The 22,895-nt window shown below is 50.1% G+C and overlaps 1 protein-coding gene across 3 annotated transcripts in view; it reads left to right on the top strand.

Moving 5' to 3' along the window:
- Window positions 1-22,895, top strand: part of MYO18B (myosin XVIIIB) — a 264,358-nt gene that overhangs the window by 29,291 nt on the left and 212,172 nt on the right. For all 3 annotated transcript variants that reach the window (XM_035724040.1, XM_035724041.1, XM_027577179.2), the window contains exons 8-12: window positions 146-344; window positions 2,259-2,401; window positions 3,218-3,318; window positions 3,642-3,705; window positions 15,193-15,337. In XM_035724040.1, the coding sequence (XP_035579933.1) occupies window positions 146-344; window positions 2,259-2,401; window positions 3,218-3,318; window positions 3,642-3,705; window positions 15,193-15,337 (652 nt within the window). The remainder of the gene's footprint in view (window positions 1-145; window positions 345-2,258; window positions 2,402-3,217; window positions 3,319-3,641; window positions 3,706-15,192; window positions 15,338-22,895) is intronic.

Here is a 22,895-nt window from a genome sequence, read left to right on the forward strand (position 1 = left end):
TTCAAGACTCCTCTGACAAGGCTGGGGTAGGATGATAGGCAGGGCTATGGATCTGGGTTAGAGGCTGGGGTGGGGCACTGTCTTGGAGTGCTCCCTGGGCACTGGCTGGGGTGGAAAGACTGATGTATAGGATATCTTCCTACAGGTGCCCAAGGGCCGCCGGGATGGCCTGCCAGCCCACCTTGGCTCCCTGGCACAGCGGGCATACTGGGCACTACTCAGCCAACGGAGAGACCAGAGCATCGTGGCCCTGGGCCGCAGTGGTGCTGGGAAGACCACCTGCTGCGAGCAGGTCCTGGAGCACCTGGTGGCAATGGCGGGCAGTGTGGATGGCAGGGTCTCAGGTACAGTGGTCTCCAGGTGACATGTGTTGGGGTGGGTTGTGGTGGGGGGAGAGTTGGAGGGGGCACTGGGTTGCTCCTCCTTATGTCCATTCAGCTAGCATTCACTGAGCACCATGTTTGCTTCTGGGGAGGGTCACCTGTGGTCCATTGGACACCCTTGTGCAAATTAGAAAAAGGTACACCTTCCTCAAGACATTCACGGCTATCTGCAGAACAACCATCATACACTGACATTATTAGAACCAAAAGCTTGCCTGCCATGTGCTGGGAAATCATCCTAATAAATATACAAACCGATGATTGTATGATGTAAATGACGTGCCCCTTAGAAAAGGTGTCCTTGTACAGTGCACAACCTGCTCAACTGGACAGAGGACCGAAGGGCAGGGCCTATGCTCATGAGGAGTTGACAGCTGGAAGGGAAACCGAATTTCATATATGTTCCCAAACTTGAATGCTCTGCACAAAGCGCTGGCAGAACTGGTTAGGAGAGAGGTGGGGGGAGCCCAAAGGAGAGGGGAGTGGGGGTTTCCTTGAGGAAACGATGTTTCTGCTAGGCTTTAAAAGAGAGTACCAATTAATAATAATAATTATTTTTATAATAATAATAACCATAGTAAACATTTGCTGTGGACTTAGGTGCCCGGTCCTATTCCAAGTATATTAACTTATTTATTATTTAAAGCAGCTTTATGAGGTAGATATTATTCTTCAAATATTATAGATGAGGCCATTAAGACTCAGAGAGGTTAACTATCTTGCCCAAGGCCACACAGCTAATACATCCTAGAGCTGAGAGTCAAACCCAGACATTCTGGCTCCAGAGCTCTAGCTCTTGGGCCCGTGTTCTCCATGTTTCTTTCATTGTTGCACCCCTAAGGAGCCTTTTTAGACATTTTTTTCCCCCAATCCTCCCCTACCAAGAAATGTTAATGCCACAGATATACCATGACCTCTTCATGCAGTGTTTGCTTATGTGTGCTTTATACGTTAGAAAGTAAAATTCTCCCCACCTGCGAGAGTCAGCTTTTGCCCTCTTGGGGGCAGTATTCTCTCCGCTGAGAAGTCACGGTCCAGGCAATGTTGCTTTTCTAGTCGTCACCATTATAATGCTAGCCACACCACCTTTGGAGCATGTTCTAAACACTTCATATTATTAAAATCTTTTAGTCTGCGTGACAACTGCATGATGTAGGTACTATTATTATCCCCATCTTCAGATGAGGTATCAGAGGCATAGAGAGGCCGATTTGCCCCTAATTAGGTAACTAAGCCGAGGCAGAGCCCATATTCAAATCCCCTTAAGTACTGTGTGTGCTACTGCCTCACTGGGGTTATCCCAAAGTTTAGCCATCACCGGCTCTTCACCTGGCCCATAGTAGGGGCTGGGAATAAAATGGGGAGAGGCACCAGTCTTGGCACTCTCAAAATGTAGTTCTGCTGTGAGTGCGTGTGTTGGAAGGAGGGAGTCAGGATAGGCTGTATCTAGGTGCCTGCACAGTGCCAAGTGCATAGTAGGTGCTCAATAACTAGTTGTGGAGAGACTGCAGGGCTTTTCAAAACTGCTGCTACCCCGTGAGCTCCCTCAGAGCAGGTCTGAGAATGTTCATGCCCTGCACTCCTGCATCAGGCTCAGGAGGCCCCTGTCATTGGACTGTATCTATCCTGGCCCCATGTGTCTCCCCTTCTTGACTCAGTCTTGCTGCCCCTGCATCCTGCTTGCAGTACACAGAGGGGCAGCAGTGAAATGTGTGTAGTTTAGTGCTGAGCTGGAGAGGTGGTGGGGAGCCTGCGGGGGCTTGGGGCCAGGTGGGCCTGGACCGGTGCAGCCTCCAGTGGGGAAGGTCATCCTGTGAGAGGTGGGGGTGGCAGCTCCTGGGCCATGGGTGATGCCCTGCCTCATGCCTCCAACAGTGGAGAAGATCCGAGCTACCTTCACCGTCCTCCGGGCTTTTGGTTCCGTGTCCGCCAGCCATAGCTGCAATGCCACCCGGGTCACCATGGTGATGTCACTGGACTTCAATGCCACGGGGCGAGTCACGGCCGCTCAGCTCCAGGTGGGTGTTCTGGGCGGACGGGAGCGGAAGGCCCTTGGGGCTGCAGTGTCCCCAGTCCCACCCAGCAGAGGTCACGCCTCCACCTGGGACCCTGGAATGTGTCTCCATGGTTGTGGCCCCCACCTCCTCCCCACCTCGCTCAGCACCCCAGAGCATTGCCGGCCTGTCTGCACCTCCGAATGTCGTGGGGATGAAATATTCATGGGTAAATATGTAACTCAGCCTCTCATTAGCTGGGTCTTAAAAGCGTAAGCTGAAATTAAACAGACGCTCGCCAGCCTTTGGCAGCCCCGCTGCGTGTAACCAACACATGGCCTGTTTGTTCCTATCTCCACGATCACCTGTGCCTCTCTCCCCTTCCTACCTCAAACATGCTGTTGGAGCAGAAAATAGGATTAGGTTATTAGAAGGGCGGTTTGTACGCTGAGCTGGGATAATATCCAGATTCAAAGAAAACTGATCGGTGCCAAATAAGTCCCTTTTCTGTCCTGACCCTTCCACTCACCCATTAATCACCACTTGGGTCAGATTAGTATGCTTCTGTTAAATACGAATATGTTGGAGATTGGCTCCGTTTAATTATTATCACTTTTGGATGCTTTCATCGGAAAGAGTCTATTTTGCGGTAGTCGAGTCCCTGGATGGGCTCTGCATCAGTGGGATAAGGGATGGTGCAGGTTCTATACGGAGGTGTCTGATGGAGTGCAGACCTGAGCTGTTGCCCCCAGGAGTGCATCGGGGCAGAGGGGCACCCCGACGGGGCCGCCGGCAGGTGTACCCCGGGGGCTGATCACGTCCCGTCCGTTCCCGTTGCAGACGATGCTTTTGGAGAAGAGCCGCGTGGCCCGGCAGCCGGAAGGAGAAAGCAATTTCGAGGTTTTCTCCCAGATGCTAGCGGGGTTGGACCTGGACCTCAGGTGAGTGACAGAACTTAGCAGACAGCAGGGACTCATTCAGGTCAGCTGTTCAGATATGACCCTGGAGCACGTTCGCGCAGAGGGCCTGCTCCCCTGGGTGTATGTAGTGATTCTTCGCGCCAGGGTTTCCCGGCATTTAGGAAGGGTCACGGAAGGGCGGGGAGTGCAGAATATTCCAGAAGCGGGACTAGGGCCTGGGGCAGGCGCTGGGGCCATCCGGGCCATGGCAGGGAGCCCTCTGCCATGAGGACCACGTGCTCTGCCAGGCCTCTGGTGTGGGCAGCCCCCCCCGCCCCGACTTCCAGTCTCTTCTCTGCTTCCAGGACGGAGCTGTACCTGCACCAGAGGGCAGACAGCAGCTCCTTCGGCATGGGTGTATGGCCTAAGGTAAGGAGGGTTCCTTCGGGGGGTGTGCGGATGTCTGTGTCCCCATGGCCAGGATGGGAGCGTGATGGAGGGGTTCCCTGTGTGACTCTTCTCCTTTGCCAGTGGGGTACATGGTTGGCAAGGACGGGTCGTGTGGGGGACGCAAGTATTGCCTTTGCAGGGCTTGGGCTGGTAGGGTAACTGGGACTCATACCCATAAGGGGGACCAGAAGGTGGTATATGGAGAGGTAAGCATGCGGGCTCTGGGCTCAAACCTGGCCCTGACACTTATTAGATACACGACCCAAGCTCTCTGAACACTTGTCTCCTCTTCGGTCAAATAATGCGAATGGTAGTATCTGCCTCATTGGGTTGGGATAAGGGGTAAATGAAATGATGTGCATAAAGTGTGGAGCACGGGGCTTGGCCTAGATCCATCAATCGGGTACTCTTAGTAAATATTATTGGTGACTCACATGGGTAGATGCAGTCAGAGCTGGCTTCCTGGAAAATGTGCTTTGTGAGTAAGACCTGGAGAGATGGTGGTCACTTGTTTAAAAAAAAGGAAGGTGTTGACTTGTTTATTCTTTTATTCATTTGTTTATATCTTAACAATTTTTTTCTGAGTCGCCCCCCACCCTACTACACCCACCACCAGCTCCTATGCCAAGTTGTACCAAGTGCTGGGATTATGGTCTCCGTTCATCAATTTTTACTCTATCTGGAGAGATGGATGCATGTATTAATGCAGTCGTGTGAGATACGAATATGCCAGATGTTGCCCAAGATGCTGTGGGCACCAGAGGATAGTTGAAAGAGCTACTTGATCTCAGTCAGAGAAGGCTTCTTAGCTACAGGGACATTTGATGGGGTTTTGAGGAATGAATAGGAGTTCACCACACAGGGGAGGTTAGATAATTTCCATGCCAAAGTCTTTTTAACAAAGATATGATCTGGGAAATAAATAGCGCTGGAATAATGGGGAATCCTCATGCCAAAAATGGATTTCAATCCACAACCTCACACCGAACACAGAAGTGAACAAAGAATGGATTATAGGGCCAAATGTAAAACTTAAAGCCATACAATTTCTAGAAGAAAACAAGGGGAAAATTTCTCTAGCTTTGTTTCAGGTAAAGGTTTCTTAAATATGCCACCAAATACAGTCCATAAGAAGACAAATAGATAAACTGTATTTCATCAAAATTAAGAACTTCTGCTCTTTGAAAGTTACTGTTAATATGAAAATACAAGCCATGAACTGGGAATAAATATTTTGAAATCACATAGCTGATACAGTATTTGAATCCAGAATATGAGAGATGACTGTCTAAACACATAAATACAACCTGACAAAAAAGATGGGCAAAAGATTTCAACACACATTTTGCCAAGGAAGACACATGGATGGTCGACATGCACATGGAAATAGGCTCCACATCACTAGTCATTAAAGGAATTCAAACTAAAACCACGATACGCTACGGCTGCACAATCATGAGAATGTCTGCATTTTAAAAGATTGATCATACCAAGTGCTGGTGAGAATTTGGGGCAGCTGGTACTCTCCCACGTTACTGGCAGGGCTGTAAAAAGTACCACTGTTTAGGAAAACAGTCTCTTAAAAAAGCGAAACCTACACTTTCTGCACGATGCACTCGCCTACTCCTAGGTATTTATGCAGGAAAATAAAAGTGCTTGTCCAGATGAAGGTTTTGACGTGACAGTTCTTGGCAGTTTTATTTGTAGCAGCCATAACCTAGCAATGCCTAATAACCGGTGATGGGCTTTCGGGTATCGATGAAGATAGTAGACGAGTCAGTCAGCCATAAAAATGAATGAGCAACTGGCATATCTGAGAACATGCTGGCTCTCAAAATAATTATGCTGAGTGAAAAATCTCCGGTGAGGGGCACCTGGGTGGCTCAGTCGGTTAAGCGTCTGCCTTTGGCTCAGGTCATGATCCCAGGGTCCTAGGATCGAGTCCCACATCGGGCTCCCTGCTCGGCGGGGAGCCTTCTTCTCCTTCTGCCTGCCCCTCCCCCCCTGCTTGTGCTCTCTCGCTCTCACGAACAAGTGGATAAAATCTTTAAAAAAAAAAAAGAAAAGAAAAATCTCCGATGAAAGAGAGAATAACTATAGGATCCCATGTGTGTGAAACTCTATGAATTGCAGATCTCATTCCTTTTGATGGCTGCATAATATTCCAGTTGCAGACTGACCAACAGTGACAGAAAATAGGGCAGTGGTTGCCTGGGCATTGGATGGGGGCAGGAGGAGGGGAGAAAGGATGATAAAAGGGAACTTTTGGGGGGTGATGGATATGTTCACCGTCTTTATTGTGGTGATAGTTTCATGCATATCAGATTATACCTTTTAAAGATGAGTAGTTTATCCTTTGTCAATTACATGTTAATGAAGCTGTCTACACACACACACACACACACACACACACACACACACAGACACTGCTGAGTACTCTCCACAGAGTTAAGGATTCAGCAGGTCTGGGGCAGGGCCAGAGAATCTGCATTCCTCCCAAGTTCCCAGGTGATGCTGCTGCAGCTGCTGCTGGTTCAGGGACCCCCCCCCCCACCAAGGACCACTGACATGGAGCTGATTTTTGTAGTAGGAGTAAGATGATGCAGCTATTCTATCTTTAAATTCTGGGGGCGAATCCACTCTTCTTCCAACACCCCATTTCACTGGCAGGCATCCACAATATGGTTTTCTTCCAGACCCTTTCTCCCTATGATTGGACCCCTGACTTTGACCATGACCTCACAGGATGAGAGACTATCCCAAGCACTGGGCTTTCCCATTGGTGTTAATGAATTTTGGCCAACTGTATCCATTTGAGTGTGCAAGAGGATTGTTTTTGAGGAGAAGTGCCCCAGCCTGGTCCTTGTGAGCTCTCCCCAGCCTGACTTTCTGTTAACAGTCTGCACACAGGAATGGGTCACAGCGAGAATCCGTGTCAGGCAGGCTTTTGAAGTAGATTTCTCTTTTTGTGTGTGTTTCTGGGGGGTGTTTTCTTGAGACCGGTTGATTTGCGGGAACTGGTAGGGTATTCTTTTGTTCTCTCTCTGCTACCTGGCAGGTATCCAGGAAACCTTTCCTCAGTGTTCTAAGAACAAAAATAAAGTCTGAAAGCTCACTGCTCTTTGATCCCAGCCTGGGCTAGTTTTCTGGGGCTGGGTGGTCCCTGTACTGTCTCAGTAAGGGCATGTGGTGGTCCGGAAATACCCCCAAGAATGGGAGTTGCTAAATACAAGCTCCCCAAGTTGCCAGATTGAGCACACAAACATACAGGATGCCCAGAACATCATCTTGTAAGGGATCTAATGTACAGCATGGTCACTATAGTTCATAATTGTGTTTATTGCATACGTCAAATTTCTTAGGAGAGTGGATCTTTTTTTTTTTTTTTTTTGCATTTTAATTTTTTATTGTTATGTTAATCACCATATATCACATCATTAGTTTTTGGTGCAGTGCTCCATGATTCATTGTTTGTTCATAACACCCAGTGCTCCATGCAGAACGTGCCCTTAGGAGAGTGGATCTTAAGTGTTCTCACCACACAACAAAAAATGGTAACTGTGTGAAGTGACAGATGTCTTAATTAACTTCATTGTGACAGTCATTTCGGAACGTGTACATATATCAAATCATCACATTGTTGTACACCTAAAATATACAATTTTTATCTGTCAATTATAATTCAGTAAAACTAAAAAAAAAAAAATACCCCACAGGATGACTGGTTAAATTTGAATTTCAGATAAACATGGAATAATTTTTTAGTATAATTATGCCCCAAATATTGCATGGGGAGGCATGGAGGGTTGGAGTCATATCAGAGAAGGCTGCCTGGAGGAGGTGAGCTGGACAGTGAAGTTGGACAGGGGCAGTGAGGCCAGGATTCCTGCTCTACCAGATATTGCAAGGAAATATATTAAAACGTTACCCATCGTTTATCAGAGATTCCAATTGAACTATATGTCCTGCGTTTCGTCTGGCAATTCTACAGCCCAATTCATCCCTGGCTGAGTCTTCCTCCTCCTCCTAACCAGTCCTGCTGACTTGAATCAGTTCTGCTCTGACGTCGTCTGTAACCGTGGCTTTCATTGTTCCCTGAGAATTCACTCATGATGGTGGTTAAGAAATGGGTTCTGGAGTCTGACAAATCCAGGTTCAAATTCCAGTACCAGATGGGTGGCCTTAAGCAGGGTGACTTCCATTTGCCTGGGCCTTAGTTTCCTCAAAGGTAAAACTGGGATGCTAATAGCCCCCCCCTTGCCCCCAAATTAAATGAGATGAAACCCACCAAGTGCTTGGACACTCAGCTCTTATTATCATGATTATGATAATGATTCACTATTACCTTGTATGGCAGCATGGGGCCACTTGGGTGGGACAAGGCTTCAGGGGCCCACGAGGCCCCCCATCCAGGCCCCTTGCAGTACACACCTTGTTTTTTGTCTCATTAGTCTTTACTCTATCCTCTAGTTTATATTTTTAATATTTATTTTTAGGGGCACCTGCCTGGCTCAGTTGATGGAGCATGTGACTCTTGATCTCAGGATCATGAGTTTGAGCCCCACATTGGGTGTAGAGATTACTTTAAAAATATATATACACACTCTCTATATACACAGCAATATACTATATATAAAAATATATATAATTTATTTTTTCAAAATTAATTAATGCATATTTCCTGTGAAAAAAATCAGAAAAAAAGCATACAGACAAAACCAAAATGAAATCACATACACTCACACAAACCAAAACACGGGCATCCATAACTTCACCATCTTGAGACATCCATCGGTAACATGTTTACAGATCTGCTCTCAGCATTTTTTCTATGAGTATCTTATATAGTTCATAACAAACTGGATGTCATGAAAACTTTTTTAAAATTTTTATTGTTATGTTAATCACCCTATATTACATCATTAGTTTCTGATGTAGTGTTCCATGATTCATTGTGCATAACACCCAGTGCTCCATGCAGAACGTGCCCTCTTTAATACCCATCACCGGCTAACCCATCCCCCTACCCCCCTCCCCTCTAGAAACCTCAGTTTGTTTTTCAGAGTCCATCATCTCTCATGGTTCACCTCCCCCTCCGATTTCCCCCCCTTCATTCTTCCCCTCCTGCTATCTTCTTTTTTTCTTAACATATATTGCATTATTTGTGTCAGAGGTACAGGTCTGAGTTTCAACAGTCTTGCACAATTCACAGGGCTCACCATAGCACATACCCTCCCCAATGTCTATCACCCAGCCACCCCATCCCTCCCACACCCCCCACTCCAGCAACCCTGTTTGTTTCCTGAGATTAAGAATTCTGATTGACTTATTTCGCTCAGCATAACACCCTCCAGTTCCATCCACGTCGTTGCAAATGGCAAGATCTCATTCCTTTTGATGGCTGCATAATATTCCATTGTGTATATATACCACTCTTCTTTATCCATTCATCTGTCGATGGAGAATGTCACGAAAACTTTCACAAACAATAGTTTTGACCAGACAGACATTCAGACGGGAGTCAGGATTCCCTGAACCATTTCCCTAATGTTGTCCACTTACTGAAAATGTTCTAAACCCTTTTTGTAGTTCTTAATAATGAGATAATAAATATCTTTGTGCATCCATCCTGGGCCTCTGTACCAGTATTACTATCCCCTGATTCCTAGCCCCTTGTCCAGGGAGAGACCTCCTGTTATGTGTGTGTGTGTGTGTGTGTGTGTGTGTGTGTGTGTGTGTGTGTGTGATCTCGTTGATAACAATCTCTCATCCTGTTTCACAATGTTTGCTTGCTTATTGTCTGTCTCCCCACCATCCTAAGGTTCTGTGTTCTCTTCACTGCTTGTGTATTTTACAAGGCCTAGCACTGAGCCAGGCACACGGCAATAAACCTTTGTTGAGTGAATAAACGAACGAGCAGGCCCCACTCACCACCACTTGGCTAAAATCTCATCTTTTCAATTTTCTCAATTTTGCGGCCGTGGTAGGCAGAACTATATTAATTGCACTTTAATTTATCCCGCTGTGTCTTCAAAGGCATTTCCTGGGGCTTTGGGGATCTCGTGTCTCTCTTTGGATCCATTGTCTGTGTCCTGGGAGCTGGGGTGGTTGCTGGGAATCCCAGAGGAGCCGGGAGAAGGGAATTCAAGAGTTTGGGGCTCTCCTTCCTCAGCCGGCCTGGCTCTGGGGTCCTGGAGCATGGGATTAGTAGCACCATGGGCCTGGCGCAGTGGGTGGATAAACTCCACCTCAGCGTCAATGGCTCTGATTCAGGGACACTAACCAGCAGCTCGTTGACATTGATTCATCAGTGGATATTTATTGATCTCATCGCATCCCAGGCACTGGCACAGAGATAACTCAGCTGGGTCTCTGTCACAAGGGACTCACAGTTTTGGAGGCGGTTGGGGGCCGCCACGGCCACATCTTCGAAGCAGATCCTTTGAAGCCAGAATGACAAGTGCTTGAATCAGAGGTGTGTGTCGGCTGAGGCCAGGCTGGGAGGGGTAGAGGCGTATCAAGGAAGGCTGCCCAGGGGAGGTGAGCATGGGCTGGTCTGGTGGTGCACTGAGTGAGGTCGGACAGGGGCAGTGAGGCCAGCATTCCTGCTCCACTGAGCGCCTGAAGCAAAGGGGAAGGTGGAGCATGGCTGCAGAGCCCAGGATGAGGCCCGGGGCCATCAGCTGGAGCAGGGCCCTGGGCCAGAAGCACTGAGCGCCGCGGGCTGGTGCTGGCCCCTGGTGGCTGCCTCTGCTCCCCGTCAGTCCCAGCTCCTGGTCCCTGCCCTGTGCCCTTGCTGCCTTCCACTTTCAGCTTTTAAATGGAACTTATTTGAGATCTGTCAGGGCACCGGGACACATTTGAAATCACAAAGATTTCCTATTATTTTCTTCTTCTCTGTAATTTATTTTTCTGCAACCTAGCCTGATTTTTTTTTTAAGTGCCCAGCAGCAGTGATAATAATAATCATCTTTGCCTCCCAGCAGTTTGCTTCCGGCTGTTACCTTCCAGGCTTTGACCCGAGGCACATTTATTTTTTATGACCCAGTTGTCAACTGTGGAGGAATGATCTCCAAATGGGAAGATGGGGGATCATGCCCTCTTGCTGGGGGCTCTGCCCAGAGCCTTTGCTTCCTTAATCCTCCTAATGGTCCTCTGAGCAAAGGGATTTTTATCCCATCTGGTTTCAGGAGCAGTAACCGGGCTCAGAGAGGTGAAGTCACTTGCCTAAGAGCACACAGCTTGGAAGAGGTAGAGGCAGGGCTGGACCTGTCCCCAAATCTGGCACTATAGCGCATCCCCCTCTGTCATCTCAATCCAGTGTCGTGGCTGAAGACCATGTGCTCTGGGGTTCACTGTGCACTCTTGGGTCATTTATCCTCTCTGGACTCAGTGTTCGCACCTGCGGAATGGGTAGAGCCCTACCCAGCTCCTTGGTCTGCTCCTAGCAGTGGGGCCCAGTAGAGTATCTGGCAAGCAGTGAATTTTCTCCTTCCCAGCTGGGTGACTTTGGACAAGGGCCTAACCCTCTCTGAGCCTCAGTTTCCTCCTCTGTCAGAGGGAGAGACCCACACCTACCTTACAGAGTAAAAGTACCTAGTACGTAAAGTAAAGTAAAAGTACCAGGTGCTCAATTCATGTTTCCTCTTCTCCCTCCTTAAATGGACTCCCAGTGCCCAGAGAGGATGTGAGCATGGAGCGGAACGGCTCAGGTATGGGGAGCTCCGGGCTGACACCTGTCCTGCCCTCCCCACGTTCTCCAGGAGGTTCACCCACCTGTGTGGGCAAGCAAACTGAGTCCACTTTCAGCATTTTCCTCCTAGAGCCGGCCTCAGGGAGAAGGTGCTCGCGTGCCAGCTTTCTTTCAGCCAGCGAGGCTCCAGTAGCCATGGCTCCCTCAGAGAGCAGCTCCCAGCTGCAACCCAGGGCTCCCCACTGCCCATCTCTCGGGGGGAGACAGGCCTGCACGACCCACCTCAGGGTTCTCGGCACCTAAGCACCACGCTCCGTCCCCCCAGCCCCGTGCCCTTCTGCTTGGAGACTCTTCCTGTCCTGCCCCCCCCCCCCAGTCCCCATGTCCCCTGGCTCATTCTGTTTGCTTCATGCACCACTACTTCCAAGAAGCCTCTGACGCCCCCCCGAGTCTCCTGCCCGCCCCCCTCTCCTGCAGTCACTCCGGCCCTCATTCGGTTTGCACATCTGTCCCCCTCATTGGCCTGGGAGCCTCTCAAGGGCAGGGCCATTCCCAGTTCAACTTCCATGGGGTGCTGGGCCTGCACTTGGGCAGCAGTGGGGGAGGGTGTCCGGAAAAGCAGAACAGCCTGGGTCAAGGCACTGTGGAAGAGACGCAGCGGTGCATGGGGACTGGCATTTATTAGGCACCACTCTGTGCCGGGGCACTATGCTGGGTGCTTTACACACGACTCATTTATTATCACAGTGGCCCTGGGAGGACGGCGGGCTACAGTTTCTGTTCTACAGAGGTGGAAACTGAGCCCCAGGGCAAGGGCCAGAGATCTGTACAAAGTCACTGTGCTGGGGAGCAGAGAGTCCAGGGGACGGCCAGCTCTGTCTGACTCCAAATCCAAACCTGGCCTCTCTCCGCATTGAAGGAATCTCTTGGGCACTCTAAGCACAGCCCAGTCTATTGTGGAAAGGGCATTCTGGATTTCCCGCCCCCCCCCCTCACTAAATTACCTGCAGTCTTTGGTTGACCTTGAGTCTTTGATTGCCTCAGAAACTCTGGGCATGGTGTGAGTTGGTTTTTTTTTTTTCATTATTTTATTTTATTTTTATTTATTTATTTGAGAGAGAGAGAGAGAGAAAGCACAAGCAGGAGGAGGGGCAGAGGGAGAGGGAGAAGCAGACCTCCCACCCAACAGGGAGCCCGACCCGGGGCTCGATCTCAGGACCCCAGAATCATGACCTGAGCCGAAGGCAGACGCTGAACAGATTGAGCCACCCAGGCGCCCCTAATTTTTTTTTAATTGAGGTGAGACATAAAGCGTATAAAGCACACTAATTTTAAGCCTCCAACTCAGTGATGATTATATTCTTAACCACACCTGTAGCCACACCCCAGATCGACACCTGGAACGTTCCTCATTCTGACAAAGGCTCCTTCGAGTCTCTTGGCCGGCAGGTGTGTCCCTCCCATCCCAGAGTCATCACCTGACTTGTCTTACCAGAGGCTAGTTTGGCCCACGTTGAACCTCGCAGAGATGGGAGTCCCAGGGTGCAGAGTCTTTGGTATCTGGCTTCTCTGGCTCAGCCCGGGTCTGTGGGATTCAGGCGCATGGTCGCACCCAGCAGCGGCTCATTGTCGTTCATTGCCGAGTGATCCTCCAACACTGTGCCCCGGCTACACGGCCCTTTGTTTATTCCTTCTCCTGTGCACAGACATCTGGGCTGTGACTTGACGTAGTCCACTAACTTCACTGATCTCTCCGTGCGCGACTGGGGTGCAAGGAGTGGCTTGCATCCCAGCACTGGGCAGAGGTGTTTGGTTCCCTGGAAATTCAAGGAACTGTAAACATCTTCCTGATCCTAATGGTTCGTATCAGAAACATAGACATTTTTCTCTCTCTATTTTCTGTTGCAACAGAGCCGTGGGTGGGGGAGGGGGCAGGGATGGGGAGGCAGGGAGAGGAAGAGAAACAGATGAAGCTTTAGGGAAAGTTTTTCCTTCTCTTCACATGAGCTCAGTGGCAGATGATGGAGTCCACCTGTAATTTAAAGTCAAATGCCCAGAGCTGACAGTGGGAATGATAGTAAATGTGTTGCCACTGTCCTTTTGGTGTCCTTTCATTGCTACTTTGAAATCTCATAAATAACAGAGAACATGTTGGTCAGATGCCCTCCCTCCCTCTGTGGGCTCCAGCGGAGCAGCGGCCGTTGCTAGGCTGAGCTCCTGGTTGCTAGGGATTTTGTGGTCCTGTGGTAGCCCAGAAATATGATGGATCAGTGGCACATGCTTTTGCTATTAATTGAAATATTTTCACAGTGAATCTCTCAATGTCACCGCCTGCTTTGACGCCGTCCCAATTGGTCGCTGATCCTTGCAGGCTTCTTTCCTGGTTAGAAGTGGCTTGAATGGAAGGGGACAAGCAGCCTGGACTGGAAATCAGAAAAGCCTGATTCCAGCTCTGCATCTGGTACTGATTTGCTGTGTGACCTTGGGCCAGTGTTCTCCCCTCTCTGGGCATACTGGATTCCGCAAAATTCAAGGACCTGCCAGCTTTAACAGCCTACCGTTCATTGCCCACGCTCTGTCAGAGGGCCAAGTGCAAACCAGCTCCTCATTATCTGCTGGTGGATTAGTGACAACAGAATTCTTGTCCCCAGCTCACTTCCTCTCAGCCCAGCAGGTTTCTGAGCTGAATCTTCTTGGCCAGATGGTGTGTGCAGGAGTTTCAGACTCATTTTAATATTCAATCCCAAACATAATTAGGATCATAAATCTGAAAAAGAAAAAAACAACACCCTACAACCCATAAACATCTGATCATGTCACTTTCTTGTTCCTCCCGCTTAAAAATCTTGGGTAGTTTCCCATCACTTGCACTGGGGATAGCGAACAGTTGGTTTCCCCTTCAGTTGCTGGGGCAGATCAGTTGGTGTTGGCTGCAAGGGGTGGTGTCCTGAGAAGAATCGGGGACTCACTGGCTTGCTGTGGGCTCTCGATTAATTACTGATGCCTGCCACAGATGCAGGAGTGTAGACAGGGGTGCGCATTTGCCAGTCGTGGCTGGAATTTAAAGCCCGTGCCCTTAACATCATGGGTGAGGCCTTCACAATTGGCACCTGCAACCTGCTCAAGCTCTCTCTCTTCTCTGGTGGCCCCGCCTCCAAAAATACCTGCTTCTGCGCCCGCATTCAGAGGTTCACCTCCTGTCTCCTCAGATCTCCTTTGGTCATGTTGTTCCCTCTGCTCGTCGGGACTTACTGCATTAAATTGGTCAATGATGCCTATTCATCTTCCAAATTCAATCTCGGGTTTGTTTCGCCTTCTGTGACCATCTATTTGCTGCTTTTGGGTGGGATTCATTAGCGCCTTCCTGCCTCTGAGATCACACTGTTCCCCACTCATACCTGGCCCCAAGTTATGTCTCCGTCCACTGCTGCCTTGAGAGGCCCCCCAAGTCAAGTGCTGGGCTTCCCTCGGCTTTGCACCCTCAGGGCCCAGTACCGAGCAGAGCCTCAAAACAAAAACAAAAACAAAAACACATCTCCCGAATGAACACATAGCTGAATAAAAATCGCAGCGCATTCCAAAGTCAGATAGAAACGATTTCTAGAAACTTTCCCTACAGTTGGAGCCCTGGGTGTCAAGCCAGCACAGCCTAATTCTGGGTCATTTACTGCGCTAATAAAGCGACCACACGTTTCCCCCAAGGGTGAGCCCTGAGTCAGTGCTTCGCCTTTTCTCCACCCTCATGGCCTCTTCCTCTCTCCCTTTGCTCTCAGCCTGAAGACAAGCAGAAGGCGGCGGCTGCCTTTGCCCAACTCCGCTGTGCCATGGAGACACTGGGCATTTCGGAGGGCGAGCAGCGAGCCATTTGGAGGGTGTTGGCAGCCATCTACCACCTCGGCGCAGCGGGGGCCTGCAAAGGTACGTGCTTCCTGCCCAGCTCACCTGTGCCACCAGCTGTATGCGGTGGCACCTGCCGCCAAAAGGAGGGACAGGATCAATCTGTCATCTGTGTCGCTGGGCCTGTTCCCTGGGAGGCTGCTGGACCGGGCGCGGTGAGATGGAAATGGGGCTGGGGTTTTTCAAGGAAACCTTGTAGACGGAGATGTTCTCCATCTGTGCGGTCCAGAACCAGCCCCGAGCCGCATGGGGCTATAGAGCCTCTGACATGCAGCTAGCGCAACCGAGGGGTGGAATGTTTAATTGCATTACATTTTCATCAACATGAATTTAAATAGCCGTATGTAGCTGGCAGCCACGGCGTTGAGCACCAGAACACTCCAGAACACCTGAGAGATAGCTGGGTCCAAGCAATAAAGGTGCTGTGTTTCTACCTAGGCAATCTTGGAGATGCTCCCCCACCTGACGTGCTGAAGCTTACCCAGCCATCCTTCTCCTCCTGAGTCGGCTGCCTGCCCTCAGTTGTCTGTTTACTGATCATCCCTACCTCAGCTTGGTTTCCCAAGTGGTTCTGGTCTTCCCTCTTGCCCTCACCCCTACCTAGCCGATCATTATTCACCTCGCCCTGTAAAGAATCTCTGTGACAACATTTCTGTTCTTGTTCCTTGTTTCTCTAGCCTTACTGTTTGCCAGTTTTTTGTTTTTTGTTTTTGTTTTTTTTTTGCTTGGACTGTTACAGTAGTCTCATTGCTAATGTCTATGTTCTTCCCTCAGTCCATCTTCGTTGTGACCCGGGGCTCTTTTCTAAAAATTATAGGCCTATTGTGCCATTCCCCTGCTTAGAATCTTCCCGAGGCTCTCTCTTGCCTGCTAACTCAACTAAAATTCCTTGACTCGGCATTCAAGTCTCCTCACTTCCCTAACCGATTTCCTTGGTCTCTTTTGGCGCTGTGAAAGGTCCCAGGGAGACGGTGGGGATCAAGAAAAGCATGGTTCCTGCCTCCACGAGGATCATGGTGCCTTGCATTGTGATCACGTCCTTGTCTAGCTATTTCTAGTAGGGAGTGAATTCCTTGCGGCCCGGGACATGGAGTTGGGATTTACGTGTTGAATGAATATGTGTGACTTGAGGTCTGTCCTCTGGGACTGTGCACCAATTCTGGCTGACATTCTGGGTCATTTGTATATGGGCATCAGACTTCTGGAACATGTTGGCACATCATTCCTGCCATCCCCACACTCCTGGGCCTTGGGGTCTATTCTTTCAATTCTCGTACATGTGAGCTACATATATTGGCCCACTGATTTGATTTTGGAAATTTCTAGAAGTTACGCTGAGTCAGAAATAAGTAAGGTAGGGATCCCCCAGTTGGTCCAAACCAAGGACAGACATGCTTGACTCGGCAAAGGTGAAAAATCAAATGCCACTTGCCTTCCCAAAAATCAGTTGTGGGCCACACTCAACACGTTGGCTCCTGGGGCATCACTACCATTTTGCCCGTGGGACTGTAGTGTCTCTCTCAGCTTCCTTGTCACCAAGACCAACGTGAGTCATGCACACCATAGTGTGAGAACATGGCCCCATCTCCAACCTGAGCTGCCTTTCTTTTCCTGCAAAACTCTAATCATCTGGTAAAATCTCTACCTCTGCAATGGGCTTTGTCCCCAGGAAGGGCCAGCAAACTATGGCTTATAGGACTAAATCCAGTCTGCTATCTGCTTTTGGACAGCAATAAGCTAAAAATAGTTTTTATATTTCAATTAGATGAATATCTATCTATCTATCTACCTACCTACCTATCTGTAATATTTGGGGATGTGTGAAAATTCTATGGTATTCAAATTATAGTATCCATAATTAAAGTTTTATTGGAACAGGGACATGCCCCTCATTTACATGTCTCTGGCTACATTCCTGCCACAACGGCTGAGTTGAGGAGTTGAGACAAAGACGGTGTGGCCTGCAAAGCCTCAAATAATTACTGTTATATAGCCCTTTACAGAAGCTCGCCCAGCCCTATCCTGCACCAATCCATGGAAGATCACAGCAACTGGCGGACTTCGTGCCTCCGAAGCGCCTAAATGTTTGATTTGCTCTGAAAAAACTCCTCCATCCCCCTTAGACCCAGCCATGCCAGAGAGAGGATGTTAGGAATCTGTCCCTGCCCCAACCCCCCAACTTGATGTGTGACCTTAAGCAAGTCACCTCTGCCTCTGGTCACAGTTTTATCAGATGTGACATTCTGCTGTTGAGCCAGATTCGAGGTTCTTAATCTAGCAAATTTGTTTTCTGACAGTTCTGGAGGCTGAAAGTTCAAGGTCAAGGTGCCGGCAGGGTTGGTTTTGCCTGAGGCCTCTGTCGGGGGCTTGCAGAGGCTTGCCTTCCTGCCGTGTCCTCACTCATGTGTGTGTCTGCATCCTGATTCCTCTTCTGATTAGGACACCAATCGCATTGGATTAGGGCCTACCCCCAGGACCTCATTTTACCTTAATTATCACGTTAAAGCCTTGATCGACAAATACAGTCACAATCTGAAGTCCTGGGAGTTAGCACTTTAACATACTGATCTGGCGAAGACATAATTCAGCCCATAACACATCCCCATCCCTGAGATGAGCCAACATCTACTTTGTGCCCAGACCCGACAGAGGGAGGGATATGAGGGGCTGTGAAAATTGGGTCCCTTCTTGTGAATTTATCATCTTATAAGGAGATATGAGGCTTCCTACCTGGGACCATCAGCCAGCTTTGTGAGCTGACTGGGTCAAGGATGGGTTTGCAGAGGTCAGAACAGGAAAGCCCTGAAGGTTCAGAGTTGGGACATCCGTGGGCTGGGGATGAGTTGAAGGAAGCAAGCCTGTTTTACAGAATGGAAAGCTGAGGCTCTTGGTGCAATTAACCAGGATTGAACACCAGACTCGTCTGAGCTTCGGTGATCTCCTCTTTCAATGGGCAGAGAATGGGGCTGATGGGAGGATCAAATGGAACATGGGTGAGGAAGTTAAACTGGACTGGGTCCCCTAAAGCAGACCCTGAGACAAAGATCTGGGTGCACGTGCCCTTCTGGGAGGGAATCAGCAGTAGGGGAGGGAGATAGGGAAGGGGAGGCAGGTGATACTTCATGAGCGCATCACCTCTGGGCGACTGGAAACCCAGTTCCACTGGGGACCTGTGGGCGATTCTGAGGAACATGCCTTCCAATTGTATTTACCCAGGAGACAACGGAGTGGTGTATTTATCCACCGCCTCCTCCTTCTCCCTGGTCGAAGGTTGCTCCTGGGAGGCATTAACACCCGCACTTCCAGCCTGTCCCGAGCTTGAGCTGAGCATGTGCCTGAAGCCAGAGACAGCAGGGAGGCGCAGACAGGCACCCACAGTGCCAGACCAGGGACATGTATGGGGTGGCAGGTCTGGGATGGCCAAGGCAAGGGATGGTGGATCGGTCATCAGTAGAGGCTAGCTCGAGGCAATCCTTCAGTAGAAGGCGAGTCTAGGATTTTGTTGTCGATCCCAGCATAGGACACTCTCCCCAGGTAGCCCAGCTGGTTGCCTCTTGGCTGCACTGAGCTGACACAGGATTGCCCCCCCCGCCGCCCCCCCCAGACACTCTGCAAGGTCTGCAGATGGGTGGGATCTGCCTCCTGATTTCCACCATCAACTTCAACCCTCTCTACCTCCAATGCCACAAAACAGAGGCTAGCAGAGTCCCCTGGCCCACTGACCGGTCACCAGAGGAGTTCGGTACATGGGGTTTCTCCCCCTAGGGCACGTGGGAGGCCCCCTCTGATGTGCGCTCGGGGACCTGCCCCATACCTGGAGCTGCCTGTAACGCTAAAAGGGAAAGTCACATTTATAAATATTTTATTAATACATGATTATGGCAATAATTTCTCCCAGCCTCCCCCCACCCCACCTTATAAATTATTTTAAGAGGAGCTGCCGTCAGTGTGCCTGGGAGGCCTGCCCGATGATTTACTTACTATATATTCTGCTCTGGAAGATTTCATAATAGGTTGCTCTAAAATCAGCTATTAAGAATTTCAAAGTCATATATAAATGTCTTTGCTTTGTGTCATAACAGATCATTTTGAAATATATTAAGAATCATTTCCATTAATCAGGGTTTTTTTTTTTTTTCCCTCATTAAAACGATGATCTCCTCCCAGTGCGCCTGGCTTCCTTATTTTGAGAGCCCTGATCTTATTTTTTAAAAACCAGTATCAGTCCCTGTGGGAGATTTTGGGGCTCATAACCGGACTCAGGGTTTCTGAAGTGTTAGGGCAACAACAGCCACCACGAATATCGGTTTAGCGTTTGACTGTTTCGAAAGCACTTGTACCTCGATCGTGCCTCTTGATCGGATTCGATTCATGCGGTAGTCTGGTGAGGACCAACAGTGCCACGGGCAGGAGTCTGGAGTCAGCCTGCTGGGTGCAAGCTTTGGCTTGGGCTCCCCGAACCTCAGTTTTCCGCTCTATAAAATGGACCCAATAGAGGCCCCGGCTTGCAGGCTCGTTGTGAGGATTAACTGAGTCAGTGCCCAAAAGTGCGGGGTACAGGACTTGGCTGGTCAAGTGTGGGCTCAGAAGTGTTTGCTGCCATGCATCTCCCTCTTGTTGGATTAAAGAACAGAGACTCAGAGAAAGTATGTGTTTTACCTGACATTGCACAGCGAGTACGTTCCAGAGCACTCGACCGGTCAGGCTCCCTGCAAATATCCCTCTGCTGTCCTCGCCTTTGCAACAGGCCGTCAGGGTCATCTCCTAATGCGGAACGGATTTGTTTTTCCGGGCCCTGGGCTGAGAGCTTCTGGACGTGGTCACTGCAGCCTTAGAACAGCCTGGGAGAGGTGAGGTCTATTATGATGCCTGTCTAACAGATGGGGAAACTGATGCTGGCCGGAGCTTCGTCCCTATTCCCCAGGGCACACAACTAAAGTCAGAGGTGGGATTTGGACCCAGGTCTGCCCAAGCTCTAAGCCCAAACTTGGGGGACCACACATCTTGCCTCTTGTCTCATGCACTGCTGCCTCTGTCCTCACAGGCTCCCAGAGGGCTTGTGGGGTCACTTTCTCAGCCGGGCTCTCTGAATTGCTTCTGAAGCCAAATGTGGGGGGCTTTCCTTAGGCCAACCAATTCTCTGATTCTCCAGACACTACCTGGGTGTCCTACAATTCAATTCAATTCAATGCAGATGCTGGAGTCCGTGCAGACCCTACAGGTTAAGGGCTCAGTCCCACAACCTGCCCGACTTCAGACCCCCGGACCACACATTTGGGCCGCCTGTACTTCTGACCGACCAGCTATAAAGCTGGGGGCTTCCCACCCCCCACCTTGGGTTTGATAATTTGCCAGAAAAGCTCACAGAACCCAGGAAGGCACTTTACTTACCTTTATCCATTTGTTGTAAAGGATACAACCCAGGAACAGCCAAATGCAAGAGATGTGTAGGGCAAGGCATGGGGGAGGGGTTCCCTGCCCTCTCTGGTACGACCCCCACCCCCACCCCCAGCTCCTCAATGTGTTTCCCAACCCGGAAGCTCTCAGAATTCTGTAGTTTGGGGTTTTTACAGTGGTTTTATTATTTAGGCATGATTGATGAAGTCCTTGGCCACTGGTGATTGATTACTCAGGCCCCAGTCCCTCTCCCCTCCTCAGAGGTCAAGGGGCGAGGCTGAAAGTTCTAAATTTCTAATCATGCCTTGGTCTTCTCAGTGACCAGCCCCTGTCCTGAAGCTATTAGGAAACCCCCTGCCCCCCAACCAGACCCCAGCCATTCATTAGTGTCCAAAAAAACCCTCCTCACTTCAGAGATGCCAAGGGTTTTAGGAGTTGTGTGCCAGGGACTGGGGACAAAGACCAAATGTGTATTTATCCCAGGTACCAAGCCTGTGCCACAGCCCCCAGACCTGGTGGCCCCATGAAAGACCACTGAGGCCGTGTGGGTGGTCCCAGGCTGATGGCTCCCCAGGTCCTCAGATTACCACGGGGCCCCAGCGTACTCATGGCCTCTGCTTTGTTTGAGCCTTCGGCACCTACATCATACACAGCCCCAGCATCACTCCTTGGGACTACTCTGAGCCTCCTCCTTTGGGGGGGGTCATATCCTGTTCTTCCTAAAGCCCCCTCAGGCCCCCTCAAGCCCCCCGTGTTCCTGCAGAGCTCTCCCACCGTGCCTCTCCCCCACCCCCTTCTCAATCCCGTTGGCCCCTGTGACATGGCGCGCTTTATCCTGGGAGGCTGCCTGGGGGTGTGGGACCGCCCTGTCACCAGCTGTGCCCTGGGCAGCCTGGAAGTCAGAGGCTTGCCTTCCCCTAGGATACGGAGGGGAAAGGACACGGGAGTTTTGCTGTCAGCCAGTCCTGGTTCAGATTTCAGCTTGGCCTTTTATCAGCGGGGTGTGACCTTGGCCAAGTTATGGAAACTGCCTGAGCCTCAGATGAGGGAGGGGGGGGGAAGGAGGGAGAAAGGATGTCCTAGAGCTGTCTGGAGGCTCCCCGAAGGTTGCGATGCTAATATGCCCTGACTCTGGGCCACCTCCCGTGGACAGGCAAGGTGGCTCCTGGCTCAGTCGGTTCATTATAAAGTGACTTGTTTGAAGAAGTCAACCCAGCTGGCTGTTGGGTCTTAGGAAATGTGTTTTTCTGGTGGCAGAGGGGAGCTCCCCCACTCTGCACCGCATCTCCACCCCCCTTCTGTCTCTCTGCCTGCTGTCCCCGAACGGTCCTTTGGGAAGGCAGTGGGAGGACGTTCTGGGGCTGCTTCCACTTGGCAGGCAGAAAACCCTGGGTGATTCGACATCACGGTTGGTTTGCTGCTAACCAAGGCTCATGGCCCGGGCCATCCCTTGGGAGCCATCAGGAAACCATTCATCCAACCTTGTGTTTTTTTCCTTTGGCAAAAAGCGGCCCATGGAACAATTAGCCGGTGCCCGTGTGTTTCATACGGCAGCAAATGGAGGCTCTCTGGAGCTCACTTGATAAGGATAAAGTGAGGCACAAGGGAAGAGCAGGGGCCCTGGCTTTGAATCCAGGCCTCCCCACCTCCTGGCTGTGGGATTTATTTTGTGCAGTGATTTCCCCTCTCTGGCCTCAGTTTCTGTGTCTGTAAAATGGTAATAAATCCACCTACCTTCTACAGGCATTCGATAGTCAGAGACTGCACGTGTAACACGTGGCACAGGAGAGACATTCAGCAAGCTGTGACTTCCTTCTTTGTGCCAAGTACTTCTGTTGCTCGGCGGTCTCCTTTGGCATTAAAGCTGGCCCATGAGGTGGGCTGGGTGGTAGGTGAGAGCCCCTTTGGTGGGTGAAAAACATAAGCCTTTAAGAGGAGATGCTCCTCACCAAGGGCTCCCAATCTGCGCTAATGAACGGCAGGTTCTGAACCAGAATCCAGGTCTGGACTCACAGTCCAGTGCTCTCTTCATAGCTTAGCAGAAGGTCCTGAGGGCCAAGGACCGTGCAGGCCAGTGCTCAGAGCAGCCAGGAATGACGCAGACCTGGGCTTGCATCAAAGCGGGGACTCCATCCCTTGTTAGCTTGGGGGACTGGCCGGGGTACCGTGCTGCATAACAAAT

Source organism: Zalophus californianus, chromosome 14 (assembly GCF_009762305.2).
Source record: "Zalophus californianus isolate mZalCal1 chromosome 14, mZalCal1.pri.v2, whole genome shotgun sequence".
NCBI classification, from domain to species: domain Eukaryota; kingdom Metazoa; phylum Chordata; class Mammalia; order Carnivora; family Otariidae; genus Zalophus; species Zalophus californianus.